Genomic DNA, 20157 nt, shown 5'->3' with positions numbered 1-20157 from the left:
ACCTGGCTGTCCAGTTGTTGTTGTGTTGCTGTATTTCCTTTCTTGTTTCTATCCTTACTTGGGCCATCAACTTGTTCCATTTGATAAAATTTACTTTTTTAAAATTTGATACTGTCAGTATCAGTATGTAGCTCTGGCTGGCCTAGGACTTATTTAGACAAGACTGGCCTTGAATTGCTTCTGCCTCCCCAGTGCTGAGATTGAAAGTGTGTGTGTGTGTGTGTGTGTGTGTGTGTGTGTGTGTGTGTGTGTGTGTGTTTCACATCATGCCTCCTGATCCCACCCATTTCCCTCCCCACCCCAGTCATGCAGTAAACCCCATTGTCCATTTGTTTTTGCATGCAGGCATTTGTCAAAAAGACCCATTGGTCTGATGTGAGGACCCTGGTCTCTGCTGTACCATCGATGATGGGCCCTCACTGGGATTCTTCCTGGACATCCAGGTGCTGTCCTGTGTCATGGAGATCCTGCAGCCCTGGGTCCACAGGACAAGGACACACACACACACACACACACACACACACACACACACACACACACACACACACACTGTGCTCTGCTCTTGTGGGTCCCGGATGGGTAGATTTTGGGGTGGGTCAACACATTAACACTGATTCTGGGGCCTAGGTACTTGCAGGGTTGGTCAACGGTTAACTTTCTCCCCTTCACCACTAAGGTGAACTCTCCAGGATTGCCCAGGCTAGTTCAGCCCTTGCACCTATAGCAAGGGTGGGGCCAGTTCTCTGGCTTTCTCCCAGTTTAGTACTTGGATGGGAGGCTCTGGTTTTTTAAGGATTTATTTTTTTTTATTTATGTGATGTATCTGAGTGTATGCCACATGTATTGGGTGCCTATGGAGCCTAAGAGACGGCATCAGATTCCCTGGAGCTGGAGTTGTGAGCTGCCCATTGTGGACATTGGGAACCGAACGTGGGCCCAATGAAAGGGCGGAAAGTACGCAATGATTGCGCCATCTCTTCAACCGTTTTTCTTTTTTAAAATGTATTTATTTATTTATTTTGGTTTCTCGAGACAGGGTTTCTCTGTGTAGCTTGCCTCCCGAGTGCTGGGATTCAAAGGCGTGTGCAACCAACACCCAGCTCTCCAACCCTTTTTCATTAAAAAATATTTGTTTTTATTATAATTCGATTTCCTAACAATAAGTTTGCCCATTTGAGCTTAAATAGATTCAAAAATGGGTATCTGCTTTTACAATTAAAGGAAGACAGATTAGGCTGGGAGTGTAATTTTGCAGAGTGCTTGTCCAATATGCATGAGGCCCTGGGTTCACTAGACTATGTGACTTATAGAATTCTCTTTTTTATTTTTAGGTGTTTTCTTTTGTCATACCCACATGTTATCCCAGGAATTATGTTAATCATGAGATTATTTAGACGGGGAATTCCTGATAAATAAGATACAGTAACATGGTAAGTGTCTTCTTCAATTTTTAGGATTCTTAACATCCTAAGTCACACACACACACAAAAAAAAAGAATACGTACAGTGAAGTTTACTGATGGAGGAGTCTCTCAGAGATCAGGTATTCTGGAACTATCCTTTGGATTAAAGAGGTCTTTAAGAACCAGTATGCAGCTGGGCGGTGGTGGTGCACACCTGTAATCCCAGCACTCCTCCCTCTTGGGAGGTAGAGGCAGGTGGATCTCTGTGAGAGGTCAGCCTGGTCTACAGAGTGAGTTCCAGGAATTATGTTAATCATGCCTCTGCATACTGGATGCTAGGGTTAAAGACATGCATCACCACACCTGGCCATCACTCACTCTTTGAACCCTGGTATATGCCAATGCTTGCCACCTCAAACATTTTTTAAAATATTTATAGAAAACAGGAATTGTTAACTGCCAAGTTCATTGGTTGGATCACAGAAATTTCAGAGTCGAATCTTTGAGTTGTTTTCCCCTAGAACATTGTGAAAATATTAAATTACAATTGCTGCCAACATATTTCTAACCACTCTAGGAAAAGAAAGCATCAAATGAATTCCCAGCTCTTCTGAGATATACCGGACCCTAGATATGCTTGCATGTCATTTGACTTCAACTGCTTTCCTTTTTTAGTCAACTGTGCTTAATATGCTTTATAAATTCTAATCCCAGTGGAGCTGTCATTTAGAAGGGGGCTGAGCCAGAAGCCGTTTTAATTCTGGCTTTTGTTTCAGCCACTAAACGTAATGCCAAATGATTGTTGACCCAACAGTAATCCAGTTAAAAAAAAAAAAGTCTTCAGGGTTACTACATCATCAAAATTAACCCTGATTACATCAAATTATGTTGAAACAGACCACAGATGTTTGCCCTGTTGCAGCAACTGCTTGAGGGCTCCTCCAGAAGATACATCTGGGTGTCAGGAAGATATGTTTCAGGCTTATTTTTGTTCCAAAATACAAATGTGTGAGGGAAAACACCCTGTTCACCCTCCAGTGCTTGGTGCGAGCTGAAAAATTTGTGACTGTCCAGAGGTTAAAAATCATCTCCATTCCCAAAGAGAAGGGACCCAAGACCTTTTGTACAATTTTCTGTAAGGGGAAAAGTAGTGTAGGAAGGAAAGCCAAATCCATTACTTATGCTCTTGTCAACGTAGGACAAGACTAGAGAAAAGGTGGGGTTTTCATTAGGCTGTGTGTGTTGGGTGATGTGCTAGAACTGGCTCGTGTCAGCTGTTGAGAATGGATTGCTCAGTTGTAAAGGATAAGTTGGTTGTTAAGAAATATGTAAATTGTCATGCAAAATGAAAAGTAAGTGTTGGAGAGGATGTGGACAGGTTGGAACCTGGCTTACACATTGCAGGTAGATGTGACTACTATGGAAAATAATCCAGAATTTGAACAGGGCCTTCCCCTATAATGAGATTCATGACTACCTTGGTTACCATTCCTAGAGCCTTCATCCAGTAGCTGATAGAAGCAGAAACAGGCACCCACAGCTAAACACTGAGCCATACTACTGGAATCCAGTTGCAGAGAGGGAGGAAGGATGAGCAAAGGAGCCAAGACAGTGCTGGAGAAACCCACAGAAACAGTTGACCTGACCTAGTGAGAACACGGAGACCCTAGTAAAGCTGGGGAACCAGCGTTGGACTGAACCAAGCCCTCTGAATGTGGTTGCCAGCTAGGAGGCCAAGACAGTCTATGGGACCTCTAACATTGGAGCCAGTATTTATCTCTAGTGCACAAGTGGACTTTGGGAGCCCATTCCCTATGGAGGGATACTATTGCAGCCCAGATACAGCAAGGAGGGCCTAGGCCCTCCCCCAAATGATATGATGGACTTTGTATGGTCCCCCGAGGAGGGCTTCACTATCCCTGGGGAAGAGGTGGGGAGTAAGAAGTGGTTTGGGGAGTTGGGGGGAACATGGGAGGATGGGAGGGCGAGGATGGATATGTAAATAAGAGTGCTCCTAAAATAAAAATGTTTCTACCACACACTGTCACTGCCACCAAACTATGCTAATCTGCTGTGCTTTCTCTATTATGATGGCTTGAAACCAGTAGCCAAATGACATCTTCCCTGAAGTTGTATTTATCAGTAGTGTGGTCACCATGATGCCACCCTGAACACGCCCAATCTCATCTGATGCAAAGTAACTAATACAACTACCTAGTGAGATCCTGTCAAAAAAGAAAGAAAGAAAGAAAGAAAGAAAGAAAGAAAGAAAGAAAGAAATAAAGAAAGAAAAGTTGATCAGAGACTTCTGTGTTTATGCAAAAGCTTGAAATGCAAGTCAGGTGTGGTGATGCATACTTCAGTTTCAGCATCTAGCAGGCAGATTTCTTAGGAATTCCAGACTAGAATATATATGGCAGCAAGCTAGCCTGGGCTACATAGTGAGATCCTGTCTTTCTCTCCTGTCCTAAGTTGTTTATTGGGTATGAGTTTTACAAATATTACTTGTATTAGCAGTAATGGTGAAGCTGGAGAGTATTTCACCTTCTCCAGGTAGTGTGGTGGAACTTGCAGCACTTTTCCAAGGCCACGGCTCTTGCAGTCCACAAATGTCAGTCCATATATGTCAGCCCACACGTCTTTCTGTGCTTGTGGACTGGTTTGGTGATTCACTGGGTGTCAGGGTTCCTTCTAATAGCTTTATAAGAATTTATATATGGAATTTTCACAAACCCAATTTCAGGACTCTCATAGCATCCAGCTCTCTCTTCAGCAGCAGACTGAAGGTTTCCAGCAAACTTAGGCTGGGTAACACCATGATGGATAGGCTTGCCATAAGTTGTACCCTTAGGACTGGGCATTCACAGCCACCCCATGGACACAAATTCTGTGTATGACATGACCTTGTTTGGCCTTATATCCCTGCCTCTGCAGTTTATCTGTGGCTGGTAGCCCTGTGAAGAACAGAGAGTGGGAGGTGTTGCCAGGGCCAACCCTCAGAAGGAAGTGCATCATGTGGGACTTCTTCTTCCACAGCCCTAGATGTATTTGTAGGCATCTTGGCTCACCTGATGGCTGCCACCATCATGGAAAAGAGACCCTCCCTGTCTTTAAAAAACAAAAGTGGAGGCAGTAGACTGGAGAGATTTATCAGAAACTAAGGGTACTTACTGCTTTTTCAGAGGACTAGAATTTAGTTCCTAGACCCCTGATGGTGGCTCAAAACCATCTATTACTCCAGTTTCAGGGGATCCAATGTCCTCTTCTCCAAAGGCACCAGGCACATATGGTATACATATATACATGCAGGCAAACACACACACACACACACACACACACACACACACACACACACACACCTTTAAAAACACTTTTTTAAGGCCAGGCGGTGGTAGCACACACCTTTAGTTCCAGCATTCAGGAGGCAGAGGCAGGAGGATCTTTGTGAGTTCGAGCTCAGCCTGGTCTACATGAGCTAGTTCCAGGACAGCCTCCAAAGCTACAGAGAAACCTTGTCTCGAAAAACAAAACAAAATAAACAACAAAAAAAACCCAACACTTTTTAAAGCTTAAAATACATGTTCATCAGATTTCATAATAGCCTAAAAATACAAACAACTACAATATCCATCAGTTGATGAACAAGTAAGTAAAATTTGGTATATCCACTGAGTGGAATCTAGTTCATCTGTTTAAAAAAAAAAAAGAGTGCAATTCTGAAAAGTGCTACAACAGTGAATGTGCCTTGAACACATACAAAGTGGGCAGGCACAGTGGCAGATGCTTTTAATTTCAGTACTTGGGTTGCAGAGGCAGACAGATATTCTTGTGTTTAAGACAATAGAGTTACAGGGCAAGGGCTACATAGTGAGACCCTCTCTCAAAAAGAAAATTGTTTAAGAAATGATGTCTCAGGCTGGAGAGATGACTCAGAGGTTAAGAGCACTGGCTGCTCTTCCAGAGGTCTTGAGTTCAATTCCCAGCAACCACATGGTGGCTCACAACCGTCTATAATGAGATCTGGTGCCCTCTTCTGGCCTGCATAGATATATGTAGGTAGAACACTGTGTACATAATAAAAGATTCTAAAAAAAAGAAAAGAAATGATGTCTCAAAACACTGAGTCATATAAGTCTGCAGTTAAATGAAATGTTCTGGATGGGGTGGTCCACACATCTGTAATTCCAGAAGTAGAGAAAGGAGGTGATAGAGACCAAGCTTACCCTCAACTAGAGTACCTCAAGACCTTGGATACATGACACCTGTATTTTAATAAAGAGGCATCGGATACATACTCCCCAAACCATCCTTTGCCCTTGACTTTTCATTACACTATTGTTAGTATTATTCATGTTACTTATCTTTATGCTAGAAATACTAAATAATGGTGTATTAGTGTGTACCTCTTGACTCTGTATTCAAGGATATTACATTGATAGCCTGAAATATCCATGGGTGTGGGGTGGATAAATACTTACCGTTAAATACGATAAAGCAGTCTCCTCTACCAGAAAGCCAGTTTTTAAAGCATTCAACAGCTCCTCACAAGGTCTGGGCCAGTCATCTTGGGGACCTGAGAAGAAATACCTAAGGCCTTTGGATTCCCTACAAAAACAAAAAGAATATCTACCACCTGCAGACCCTCATAGTATGCAATGCAACTTGTGGTCCAGGGGCAAGTTATTGCTTCCTCTGCAGGGGTGGGCAGAGTACTTCATAGTGTATCGCCTAGAATTTCTGCATAAGTTAGACCTCCAGACTACAGCAATCTTCCTCCCTTTGCCTCTTGAGTGCTGGAATTACAAGAATCATAAACCATCATGCCTAGCAGAACAATTTCTGCTCATGTTTGTAGCATGTATTCTAATTTTTCTTAATGATAAAAACTCAGAGTCAGTTATTGGGGTTAATGCTGAAGATGGAGAAGCAAAGCATCCAGCTACCTCTACCAATGCTCAGATCAAAGGGGGAGATCCTCCCCTCAGACTGCCTCCTCAGCCTGCTTAGACTGCACTGCTTCTCAGATTGCACTGCTCCTCAGACTGCATCCCTCTCATGTCTCCCCCTGTTTCATATTCCTTTCTCTGCCCAGCCATATCACTCCTGTCTCCACCTCCTTAGTTCTGGGATTAAAGGTGTAGGATCCCAAGTGCTGAGATCATCTTTGTGTGAGCCCTGTTTCTCTTCTAGACAGATGTAATCTTATGTAGCTCAGGGTAACCTAAACTCACAGAGACCCCTCTGTGTCTCCTGAGTCCTGTGATTAAAGGACCCCTGCCTCTGATCTTCAGTCAAGCTTTATTTGTCAGATCATAAACAAAACATCACCACACATGTTCAATGGGATATGATTTCTCCTGGTTTTCTAGTGTTGTGTGGGGAGAGAAGTTTAGTGCTAGAACCACAAGGCTGTTAGTAAAGCCATGAGTCAAGATAACCAGAAAGATTCAGTGCTTAGTCCCAGAGAGGAAAAATCAGGCATCTACCATAGTGGCTGGATTTGGAAACTAAAGGTTAACAGAGTTAGCTCTCTGGAGCCTGAGGGTAGAAATCAAAAGGTCAAAAGAACCATGGATTTTGAAACTCCCCCAAGAGTTACAGCAGTTAATTGGCCAAGCTCTCCAGCCCTAAGCTATGCTCCCAGCTAATAGCCATCTTCAGGGGGGCAACTTCAGGATTCCCTGAATCTTCTCAGCCTTTCCCCCTGGGCAGGTGGCTGTGGTAGGACGATCCTTCTCTGGTATTCTGGGTGTTCCAGGAGTCCACAGTCCTATTTGTCATCCATTTAAGGATGGATTCACAACAACTACAGAATGACCATGTATTGTGTATCTGACCTCAAAAATGAAGATATACTCCTGCCCTCAAGGAACTCATAACTCTGGCCAAGTATTTGCAGGAAAGAACATGTGTAAGCTCTAGGGAAATGGGTCTTGACATGAAGTCAAGGTCTAATTTGAGCTACTTCTCTGTGAAGCAGGTAAGGTGCTGCTCCTTGTTTATAGTACTCAGTATTTTTTAGGAGAATGACAACTGGATTTGCAGAAGGATCTGTGTAACGGAGAGATGTTGCTTTGACCACCATGGCAAGAGAAAGGGTATCTAAAGAAACTGATGGGTCTCCCTTCCTCCAGCTATTAGACTACTAAACAAATGAAGAACACACACGAATGCACTCTCTCTCTCTCTCTCTCTCTCTCTCTCTCTCTCTCTCTCGTCTTCATGTTGGAGGACGGAAAGGCTGAAGCCCTGTGTTAGCCAGAGTAGGGACTTGCCTCTTAGGAAGAGATTCCATACAGTTCTGACAATTTAGGGGATAAAGTGGAATTAGATCAATGATGGGTCAGTGATAGGCAGGACCACACCTTGACCAGAATTGCTTAGTTACCTATGTGTCTTGCCCTCTGGTTAAACCTAAGTCAGTGCTCCCCACAGGATGAATTTGGAGTTAGAGACATGGGTCACTGACACTTTTTATTTCTCAATATGGCCACATTGAATAAATTTCCTTTCTCAGCTTTTCACTGTTAAGAGTCCCTTTATTTGCGTATGAGGACAGGTGACTATAGCTTTCTGAGGTTGCCAGGGACTAGATTTTTCAGCTAATGACTCTAGTAACATTGTCACTCCCACCACTGTTGATGCCACATCCTAGGAAGCTAACTGTCACAGAACATGTAGTACTGTCTGTTGTTTTGTTTTCCTTTTGAGACAGGGGCTCACTATGTTGCTCTGGCTATCCTGGAACTCACTCTGTAGACCAGGCTGGCTTTGAACTCACAGAGATCCACCTGGCTCTACCTCTTAAGTGCTGGGATTAAAGGTGGAATGCCTGGTTGTTTCTGGTTATTGACAAAGGTGAAATTGAAAAACCGGACTAGCTCAAACTTTTCTAAGAAGTTTATCAAACAACTCATCAACAGAGAGGAAGTCCAAGTAGGTCTTAGTCACTCCCCAAGCCCACCATCCTCAGCCTGGGGTAAGAAAGAGGGTAATTTAATGAGGGTTATAAAGTTGGTTCAAAGTAACCAGGAACACACAATATTCCCCAGAGGTGAGTGTCTTGAAAGCCACCAGCTATGATGGCTCATCTGGCCACACTGACTTTCTCACTGCAGCACTCAGCTCTGAAATTAACCTGTCAGCTAAACTGAAGAGGAGAAAAGGCAGAAGGTCTAGGACACAAACATCCAATCTGACTAGCAGGCCAGTCACTGACGTCAAGCCTGAAGAGAATGGTATTAATCACTCTGGCCTGGTGTGCAGTTGAGGACAGCTCTCTCCAGCTCTCCCAAACCATTCCTGGGATCCTTCCACCAGCCATGCACCTGCTGCTGGCCACAAACCCTCAACTTTGAGACAGGCACGAATACAGGCGGTCTTCGATAACATTCAAAGCCACACTGCACCCTTTGGATCCCAGGCTTTGTGGAGGAGAAAGGAAAAAGGGCATAGGTGGTGTCTGGATCTGCCCCCTCCCATACTCCCACCCCCAAGGTGTGCATGTCTTTAATCTCTACAGAGTAACCTCCCCTAGAATGGTCATTTCCTGGGAACTTAATGAGAATATAGGATTAATGTCCCAAAGAACTCTTGGGGCTGGCTATTAATTCCTCTCAGGAAATACCAGTGGTCTTTAATCAAAATTGCCTAAATTACAAGCTAGTGAAGCATGCCCTTACAGGACTTGGGGGCGGCTGTCACTCCAGCTATTTCCGATAGGTGGCGCCCACCTTCGTGTAAATAAATCATTCACATAATTGTGTTTCCCTTTTTTTTTTTTTTCCAGGGAGATGGGGGAGCGGGGGACACAACAGATAGTTGTGTCCAGATGGGAGCATTCTGTCCAAGGGCTATTTCCATGCCTAACACACTTCTGAGACTCTGAAGACAGAGCCAGGGACCCCCACAACAGTCCTGCTTGTGGTGTGCAGCAGCTCATCCTGGGCAGCCAGTGATAAGAAAGGGAGGGTCAGAGTCAGGGCAGGAGAGCAAGAGCACTAAGTGGGGCCCCTTCCTCTAAGCTTGGGGGAAGGATCAGGGTGTTCAGAGGACTTCCCAAAACCCATGGTCTGTAACTGTTGTATTTCAAGACCCTTCCTGTCTTTGATCACAGAACACCAGACTTCTGTTTGTTTCCATGTGGACTTATAAATAACAACCAGGGTCTTTGTTAAACAAAAGCAACCAAAACTAACAGCTGAAGAGCTTCCCAGCCTGTGTCTTGAACCATATAGTTCTCAGATAAGTGTTCCTACGCTCCTAGGAAAGAATAGGGCATATTTCTGCTTGACTTCCATCACAGACCCTAGAGGTGGCCAATCCTTGCAGATTTCTCAGGCTGCAGTCCTGGAGACTTGGCCCCACAACTTGGATGTGAATGCAGTCAGGGTTTCTTTATTTTGACTGGGAGTCACTGCCTCCCAATTGATTTGGCAGACTAAGTATTTTGATATTTATGTCTCACAAAGTAAAGTCCTGGGAGCCAGAAGTTTAAAATGGCCATAATTCTACTGGTGGCTTAAGAATCCCTAAGTTAAAAAGTCAAGGATGATATGGTACCAGATATAGCCTAAGCATTCTGGCTTCACAGTCCGTCCAGCAGCACACTGGTTACTTGAAGGTTCTTGAAAATGAGGGCAAGGGGAGTGGTCTCTTCACCTCCCAGGGTGCCTAGAAAAGCTAAGCACCTGGAAGGGATTGGATTTCACAAACTGATTGAAATGATTGAAGAGTTCTCCAATCCAATCAAAATCAACTGGTCTAAAGGATGCCGGCTATCTAAAACAACTAGCTTAGCTGCACCAAAACAGAGAAATGAACAAAGTATCCGGAAACATAATCTTATGTGGAAGCATTGGGAGATTTTGCTTCTCCGGGTGGTCATCAACTGCACAACTCCCCATTGATGAAGTGGGTTACTAAGCAACTTGCCAGAGAAACTAGAGAGCCTACCTCTTAATGATCTTTGTAAGGGTGCTTTGTGAGTTAAAAAAGAACTCTTACCAAAAAGTTCTGCTTTGGGCTTTCTTTTTCCTCCGCCCTCCCCCCGGAGCACTGATGTTAGGTGTGTGCTTCCTTGTATTTAGCTCAGCCTTCTCAACACAAAGCAATGAGAAAGAGATCCTTATATTCACATTTATATGTGAGAGATCTCATTGCCTAAGCGAGTGAGTGGAAACTCCGAAAGTTTTTTTTTTTTTTAAATCACAGTTTCTTATTTTCAACACCGCCTTGCTTTTCCATTCACTATGAAATACATTGACTAATTTTTGCTTCCTCCATTCTGCAACTCTTACAATTTCCTTTTACTGGATTCGGTTTTTCCAGAGGCAATATGGGAGAGAGCCAGCTGGACTTTGTTTCCTAGCAATAAGGTCCCGTCCCCCTTCCCGCCCCCCTCCCCCGTCTGATCTGCAGGCAATCCACCACTCAGAAAAAAACAGGTGAGACGATCCTCCTCCCTCCCAACACACCTGGATTAGAAATGGCTGCTTTGTGTCCGTGTGGGGCTTCAGGCTATCTGTAAAATGGGTATAATTACTGCTTACCCGATTGGCAGGTTAATGAAGACAATCGCTGTGAACAATGAATGCAAAAGTTCACAGCACACAGTAGGTCCCTTTCCTTCTCTGGCCTAGAGCTGTGAGAGTTAACTTGCAGGGAAGCAGGACACTCATTTCAGCCAGAATGGGACTTACTGAAACCTGAAACTGTGAGAATGGACAGGAAACTGGAGCAGCCCTTGGATCTCTTTCCCACACGACCCTGGGGTGGGGGTGGGGGGAGGGATAGGATCGATGTTTGATCTAGGGTGGGCAGCCTCTATCCTTCACTCGCCCTAGCACCAGCACCAGCCAGCAGGTCTTCACGACCCCGCCTGCAGCTCTAGGCTTGAGGGGCGGGGGGCGGGGGGGTAAACACAAAAAAACAGCCAAGATCCTGAGGGCGCACCGGCTGGCGACAGCTCAGCAGTCCTCCAGGCCTGGCCTGGAGGGTCCGAAGCCTGGGTAGCTGGCTTCTGCGCAGGATGCCCTCAGGGACCCCTCGGGGACTGTGGGCGTGGCGAGCGCCCGCCTGCTGAGGCGCCCTGGTGGGGCTGGCCCTTGTGTGTGCGCGCGCGCGGCGGCGGCGGCGGCGGCGGCGGGAGGTGGGGGGGAGTGTCGAGCACGCGCAGGCAGCCGGGCCCGCGCACCGCGCCGCCTCGTCCTCGCCCGGGGCTGCCCGGCCCCTCCCCTCCCCGCGAGCTGCGCACCGGCAGCCGGCTGACCCAGCAGCCCGCGCCCTTGTCCGCGCGAGCCGACGGCGGGCTCCAGTCAGCCGGCGACATGAGCGGCGGCGACGACGTGGTGTGCACCGGCTGGCTGAGGAAATCGCCTCCCGAGAAGAAGTTGAGGCGCTATGTGAGTGAGGCGAGCGGGCGCGGCCCGGCGAGCGGGCGAGCGGGCGAGCGGACGGACTGGGCGGGTGTGGGGGCGCGTCCCGTGGCCTCTGAGGTGGGGACGCTGAGAGAGGCCGGGAGCGGCGGGCCGGGGGCCCCGCGGCCTCTGAGGGCAAGAGCGGCGGGGCGCGAGCGAGCGGGGCGCTGCACACCTGTCACAGGTGCGCCGCCGAGGGGCGGGGCGCAGGTCGGGGCTGCGGCTCGGTGGCTGCCGCTGCTCGGCGCCGGCCTCCCCGGGAACTCCGCGCCGTGGTGCCGAAGTTTGTAGCGATTGTTTTGGGCGATCCGGAGAGTTGACGCCCGGGGCTGAAGGGGCCCGAGTCGCCCGGAGCGGGAGGGTAGGCTGAGGGGCAGCGCGGTCCCGGGCCCACAAAGGGCGAGGCGCCGCGCCCCTCTCCGGGTCCCTTTCTCTGCCTGCCCCTCCCCGGTGGCCGCCGGCTTCCTTCCAGTCCGCGGCCGCTGCATCACCGGTAGCGTCAGCGGCATGTGCAGCGCCTGTATTAAGTGACTCATTTGTTTGTCCCCCTTCTTTGCCATTATTCCGTGTGTCTCTCACAGCCCCTCCACCCGCCCCCTGCGCGGTCGTCCGCCCCACGGGTGACACTGCAATTTGGTCCGCTCTAACTGACCAGAGTTTTGTGTTGTGCAGCCCTTGGTGTCTGGGGTCTGGAGAGATCATGGTTCTGAATTGCTAGGTGGTGCTAACTGACAGTGTTTACTGAAATTGCTGGGACACGCTGTCCCCTCTAGGTGAGAAACTGACAACGGGGGGCGGGGTGGGGGGAACGGACCCGCTCCTTCCCTAGAGAGATCAAGGAACAAAGTGGTGCCAAGATCTGAGACCGGGGTAGTCCGAGGAGTTTAGAAACGGAAAGTCCGTTAAAGGAGTGCAGGTTCTCCCATCTTCTCCCTCTTCACTTGCCAAGAAACGTCCTTGTTATGCTGCCCGGGATTGCTGGACTCTGAGAAATCACTCCCACAGCCTGGAAGTGAGCGGTTGCTTCCAGCTGCAGTGCATCAAGGGAGCTCCCAGCAGACCCTGCCCTCTGTCAGCTGCACCAGTGGCTGGCCATGGGGGACAGAGCTTACCAGAGTTTCCTGTCTCTGCTCCCCAGATCAGAATCAAGGGACTTCTGGCCTCTGGACTGAGGAAGTGACATTCTGTTTTTCAAAGGAAGTGCTGTTGTTGGGGAGTGCAAGTGTGTCAATGAAATCAGACTCTGACTTAGGTCATTTGTGTGGGGGTGGGGGAATCTAAGGATTTAGTCTGTGGCTTTTGAACATGAACAAAGATTTGACCTGTAGTAATAGGGTAGAGGTGTTTAAACTTTAACGCTCATTTGGGGGGTTCTGATGTGGGTAAAATATTTTTATTACTAAGAGAGTGTTTTGTTTTGTTTGGTTGCCTGTTGCTGTAACCCAGGCCTGTAATTTCAGCACTTCCATTTGGGAGACAGAGATCGGAGGATCACAGGTTCAAAGCCAGCATAGTTCCAGCATTCTAGGCCAGCTTAAGCTAGATGAGATCCTCCTGCCTCTTTTTCGAATACACACAGCCCAGCCCTCCAAAAACCCCACAAACAATAAATACCCTTGCATGTGCAAGTGAACAACACCAAGATGGCTCAGTGGGTAAAAGTGCTTGTCCCTCAAGCCTGGTGACTTAAATTTGATCCCCTGGAGCCCATATAAAGATGGAAGAAGAGTTCTGGCCTCCAGGATAATGGTGTGTTGTGAACAAGCACTCACATACACAATAATGATAGTTTAGGAAACTGGGGAATTTTTTGGTCGGGGAAGGGGGTATGTGGCTGTTCATGTCTGTAATCCCAGCACTTGGAAGGTGGAGGCAGGAGTATCACAGCATTCAAGACCATCCTTGGCTACATAGTGAGCTCAAGGCCAGTCCAAACTATAAGACCAGCCAGTGGAATAGTGTCCTGTTTAAAAAAAAAATGCAATTTTCTAATTAGAAGGGAATGTAACATAGTTGAATGCTTGCTTAGCATACAAGATGTCCTGGGTTTTATCCCAGTACTGCATAAACAGGGCTGGATGGCATAAGCCTGTAATACCAGCATTCCAAGGAGGAAAAGGAAGGAGGATTAGAAGTTCAGATCATCCTTGAATTGAAAAAAACAAGCAAAAATAATACTACTTTAGAAATCTTTGAAACTTTGTTTTTGAAACATCTTGCAAAAAAAAAAATTGACACTGTTGCACTTTGACTCGTGGCTTCATCAACTCTTACCATGTAGATTCTCTGCATGACCTAGCTCTTGAATATTTTTTAGAATAGCTTTAGCTCAAAATAGCCAAGTTTGGAAGCTTGTGTCAAACACAGATTTTTACCCATTTAAACTCCTTAGTGCTCCTGGTCCTCTGATGACCTCAGCCTCCCCCTTTCACACATTCCCTTTGGCTCCAGCCCCTTAGGCATCTGATATAAGCAACAGCCTGGTGTGACTGGAAGCCTCTCCAGCTGTAGAAGTTCAGTACTCCTGCTGGAAACAGCCAATTTAAATAACCTATGCTTGCAGAGCACAGCCTCCTTCTATATCCACTAAGTGTCTGGGGAAAACAGTTGGCTTTTACACCCACATCCTCATATTAGGGATTGAGCTGAAGGTCTTGCCTATGAACTCAAAGTCATGCCGGTTCTGGGCAGTCTATTACTGAATCCCCAGCCCATCTCCAGCCCTTACATTTATTTTTCCTTTTAAAATCTCAGTCAACTGTTTTAAATTAAAGTTCTGTTCTTGGTTTCTTAGAAGCTCAAATTAATTAGACTCAAACCTAGAGATATTTCCCAGCCAGATTGCTACGTACATAACCCCTAAATAGCTGTTGTCAGTGGTATACTTAATAGTCATGTGGTATTGTAGATTGACGTGTCTTCATTTTAAGGGTGCATCAAACATCAGAGAGAAAGGAGAACGTAGCTTATTAAATACATGACAGTTTAAGGCTATTTTGAAAACATAACTCTCTAATTTGTGGGGAGAGGTAGGCAATAGGGAAAAATACAACTCCGAAGAAGCTATGTTGTTAGGGATGTGTTATGTTGTTTTTGTTCTGTGATGGGGTCTCACCCTTAAGCTGGCCTGAAACTCACTCTATAGCCCAGGCTAGCCTTGAATTTGGGGTTATCTCCTGGTTCTCCGAAGTGCTGGTATTGAAGGCCTATGCCACCACACCTGGATATAGGGTTTTGCTTTTAGGGACTTTTTTCTCATTGGATCTTCTAATTGATTAGCCATAAGAAAGAACAAATAAATGATGTAGGGCAGCTGTTCTCAACCTGTGGATTGCTACACCTTTCACAGGGGTCAGATATCCTGCCTATTAGATATTTACATTATGATTCATAACAATAGCAAAATTAAGTTATGAAGTAGCAATGAAATAATTTTATGGTTGGGAGTCACCACAACACAAGGAACTGTATAAAAGGGTCCATCATTAGGAAGGTTGAGAACCACTGCTCTAGAGAGTATTTGTTGTGTATCCTAAAGAAACTGGGTGGGGAGTAGGAACTCAGTAGGATAATACTGAGTATTATCCCTCAGCATCATGTGATTATGCTGAGAGGTTGACAAAAGAAAGAACATCGTTCCCATGTATAGTTGTGAGTTCACACATGCATGAGAACACACACATACATGTACTTAAATGTTAAACAGGATTTTGTGGAGGAAAAACTTACAACATATAACGCATTATAGTCTATTATAATTTCACAGTGTTGCAAGATTTGAGGGAAAGAGAAGATTGGTCACAGCATTGCCCCCTGGTGGTTTGTTTGAAGAAAGTTGTATTGGTTCTAATGAACAGCTGCAGGAAGCAAACAGTAACTGTTTGTTCTTCTTTTATTATCATTATTAAATATGTGTATTCCTGGCTTTGGATTAGTTGACTAACCCATCCCTTCAGTGTTTGCTGATGACCTTGCCTTCTCATCACAAAGAAAATCGATCAGCGTATGGCCATCTGCACAAATCACATTCAGATTTCCCAATTTACTCGGTGTTTACATGATTTCTTTCCTTTTCTCCACCTCCGAGAGTACATGAGGTGCCCCACTGTCAGAGCTAATTCTACTGCTTGTATTTTGGCTCATATTCTCTCCTACCTTCTCAGACAATTCTTGACCCTTTTGGCATTTTTAAAATTAGTTCTTTGAGAACTTTATATAATGTATTTTGATTATATTTATCCTTCCTTCAACTTCCCTACCCACCCAACTTTGTGTCCTAATCTCAGCCCAAACCATCAAGTCTAATTTATGTTGCCCATATAATCTTGGATGTGTGGCCAGGTACTGGAGCAGGACCAGCCAGCCGTGAGCCAGGATTGAAGGGTGCCACCATGCCTACCTTATTGATAATTTTAAAGGACCAGCTATTTTTTCACTGATTTTATCTATTGCTTTTCTGCATACAATTTCATTAGTTTCTGTTCTTTATTATAACCTTCTTTCTAGTAGCATTTGATTTATTTATATTACTTTTCTAAGTTTTTTTAATGTGGACGCTTAAATTACTGATATGAGACTTTTCCTCTAGTACTAATAGATGCATTTAGAGCTATAAATCCCCTTTGAGGATTGTATTAGTTTATTCTAAAATTTTTAATAATTTGTATTTTCATTTTTTATTTAGTTCAATGTTTATTTTTTATTTCTCTTGAGACTTTCTTTGACTCATGGATAGTTTAGATGTATGTTGTTTCCAATTGTTTAAAGATTTTCTTATTTCTCTGTTCCCAATTCTTAGTTTTGCTCTATTGTGGGAATAAAATACATAGTTTGTTGAGATTTATTTTATGGCTGAAGATAGAATTTTTCTGCCTTTATGTTCCTTGACTATTTGAAATGATGTTTATTCTGCTATCATGAAGTAAAGTGGTCTACAAATGCCAATTAGACCAGGTGTCACATGTATATAATACTAGCACTTGCGGTGATAATGTAGGAGGGGTATGAATTTGATAACCAGAGTTACATGGAGAGTTTGAAGTCGGCCTACAGCTACATAGCAAGACTGTCCCAAAATACAACAAAAATATTCCTTTAACTCAGGACATTCTCCTGAGTCATGTGTGTGTTTTGCATGCATGTTTGTATTATGTGTCCTGGTGCCTGTGGAAGCCATAAGTAGGCATTGGATACCCTGGAACTGGAGTTATAGATGGTTGTAAACCACCATAAGAACTGGAAACAGAACCCAGGTCCTCTGGAAGAACAGCAGATGCTCTTAACTGCTGACTGATCTTTCTGTCCCTGAGTTTTATTTTATTTTAGAGACAGGAGCTCATGTAGCCCATGATAATCTTGAATATACTATGTAGTTCATATTGCCCTTGAATCTCCTGAGCTTGTCACTAACATTATATCCTATTTCCTCATGTAGAAGTAAGCCACATGTGAATGAATGGATAAGAAAAATGTTATTGCCGGGCAGTGGTGGCACACATCTTTAATCTCACACTCAGGAGGCAGGGGCAGGTGGATCTCTATAAGTCCGAGTCCACCCTGGTCTACTGACAGCCACGCTACACAAAGAAACCCTGTCTCGAAAACACCAAAACCCAAAAAGAATAGCCTTAAAAATATTGACACGTAGATATGTTACAAAATATATGAACTCTGATGATATTATGATAAATAGGCTGCTCAAGAAGGACAAATGTTATATGACTATTTTCATAACATATCTAGGTTAGTGATGGAAAGAATGGTGATTTGGAAGGTCAGGAATTATTTCTTGTGCAGTGGATTCACAGTTTCAGTGGTACACGTTGAAAGAGTTCTGAATAAGGATGGTAGTAATGGTGAAACACAATGTGAATGTCTTTAATACCCAGCTCAGGGTATTTCATTTACTACCTTAACCACTTAAAAATAGTCAAGGTGGTAGATTTTATATTTTGTGTACTTTACCACAATTTAACAAAAAAGCTTCTGTGGGACTGGAGAGATGCCTTCTGGGTTCAGTTTCCAGGGACCACAAGGTGACTCGCAACCATCTGTAATTCCAGTTCCAAGGGATTTGATACCCTCTTCTGGCCTCTGTGGGTACTAGGCCATATACATGGTACACAAACATACATGCAGACAAAACACCTGTACACGTAAAATAATAAAATTTAATTAAAAAAAAACCTGCATGTGGTAGGGGTTAGGAATGTTTCTAGTATTACTTTTCTTTGTTGCTGATATTTCTAATTCAAGAGAAAAGACAGGATGGACTGTCCATAGCCTTAGCTCATCAACATCTGAGAGCCAGAGGCAGTGAATTTACACCAAGCTTGAAAACACATCTGTTCCTTTACCAAATGAAACATCTCTGGCATAGCTTTCTAATCTCTGCCTGGTCTTTCTCTAGATCACAGGGAATAATGGGATATGATAACTTGGTGCTACAGCAAAATGTGCAGAAGTGTAAAGCAGGCTTTGCCAGCATCCAGATTAATTTTGACAACTGCAACTAGAGAATATATCACACTCTTTCCCCTCCTAAAGGATAAATCAGTATTTAACCCTGCTGTCAAAGATTTTGCAGACTCTGAAGACAAGAAATACACATGAGAAGCAGAACACTGCCCTTAATATGGATTTATATAATTCAGGAAACAAACTGTAATGGCAAGAACTATTAGGTATAGAAAATGACATGAGTTTTGAGACAGAAGGGAACCTGAGTTGGACTGAGAAGTTTATGAGCTAAAAAGGAATATGGTGTATAGGGTGACAGAGGCTGTGAATATGAGATTAGGAAACAGTAAATCCATCCAGAAAGAAGTCAAGTCCATAGAAGAAAACCGAAAGAGCATTGAGGAAGGATGTTCTCTAGAAGGCCCTTGATGGTAGGAAAATATTTACTGGCAAGGAGTATCCCTCTTATTCTGTAAGTCTTTGCCTCATAGCTTGCCACTTTTTCATTGTGAAATGTGAGTGTGAGGTGACAGTGTTTGTCTTCAGGAGACCTGCCTCAGTGTTTGAGTTCTTGAATGGATTATTTCCTTCTCTGCCTCCTACTTTATTGCCTATAAAACTGGAATGATTCTTATTACTCTACTGAGTTTGAGAATTTACCAGGATAATGTGGGAAAGAAATCTCAAGTACTTTTTAGCACAGAGATGGCTGGAAGCGTTTAGTGTTGGAGGAGGTAGCAGAATGGAATGATGCAAATTTATACTTATTAAACCTTCCTTAGAATATCTGACCAAGAGCATGAGTGTCTTCACATCCATTTCACCATGGAGCCAGATCAGAGTTGCAATATACGTGGGATTCTGAAGCTAGAATTGAATGCTGAGGAGTTAGGTGTTTCCAGGGAGGAACATCTCAAGGTTCTTCCAGTTTCAGTGAATGGAAATTCAACTAAGAGATTTGCCTGAAGCTGTGACTTTGAGAAATGTATGTGTGCTGGGAGTGTGGATCCTTGAACATGGGATTCTTGAACTCATATTTGAGAGTCATCTAAAATGCAAAGCCTTCTAGGGAGTGCTGTATTTTTTTTTTTTTGCTCTGATAAAATACTATAACTAAAAGTAACTTAGGGAAGAAAGAGTTTGTTTTGTTTTGTAGTTCAGGGTGCTTGAGTCCATAATGGCAGGGTGCTAGAGCAGGAAGCTGAATAATCACTTTCATCCACACACCAGGAGACAGTGAACTGGAAGCTGACCTCAGTGTCCTGCAAGACAGTGCCTCCTAAAGACTCCATATCCTCCTCAAACAGGACCCACCAACTGGGAACTATGTGTTCAGAGATCTGAGTTTATGGGAGACATTTCTCATTTAAACCACTACTAATCCTTCAAACTCAACTCAGAGATCCTCTCCAAATTTCTCCAAAGTGAGTCTTTTGTTGAACTTGCTTCTAAAATACAATTTTACCTCTAGCATTCTGATACTGGGCTCTCAATTTCCTTTTGCAGTTACAGACCATGTAATGTCTCATTTAGCACAGGGTATTAGGTGTGGTGCCATTTGTTGGACAACAGCTCAAAGCAAAGTGCCATCAGTCATTGTCACCAATTTATTGTAACTACTGTACTCTCAGTTTTATGCTTGCAACTTTTATTGATTTACAAGTTGTTGGAATAGTGGGGGTAGGGGCTGGTTTGTTAGCAAAGCATTTTTTTTCATGAAAAAGTGAGGATCTGAGCTCAATCCCAGAACCCACATGAAGCCAGGTGTGGTGCCACATGCTTGTATTCTCAGTACAGGGGACATAAAAACATGAAGATCTTTGTGGCTCATTGGCCAACAAGCCTATCCTAATATGTAAGCCCCAGGTTCCAGGTAA

At 44.5% G+C, this 20157-nt stretch overlaps 1 protein-coding gene across 1 annotated transcript in view; it reads left to right on the top strand.

Annotated features, from left to right (window-relative positions):
• The first annotated feature begins 11592 nt into the window (after positions 1 to 11592).
• The window catches only part of Gab2 (GRB2 associated binding protein 2), a 161546-nt gene continuing 152981 nt past the window's right edge, over positions 11593 to 20157 (top strand). The window contains exon 1 of the mRNA XM_027407673.2: positions 11593 to 11806. Within this exon, the coding sequence (XP_027263474.1) occupies positions 11732 to 11806 (75 nt within the window). The 5' untranslated portion in view covers positions 11593 to 11731. The remainder of the gene's footprint in view (positions 11807 to 20157) is intronic.

The sequence above is a fragment of the Cricetulus griseus genome, chromosome 3 (genome assembly GCF_003668045.3).
Source record: "Cricetulus griseus strain 17A/GY chromosome 3, alternate assembly CriGri-PICRH-1.0, whole genome shotgun sequence".
Classification (NCBI taxonomy): Eukaryota; Metazoa; Chordata; class Mammalia; order Rodentia; family Cricetidae; genus Cricetulus; species Cricetulus griseus.
This window is presented reverse-complemented; position numbering and strand designations above follow the sequence as displayed.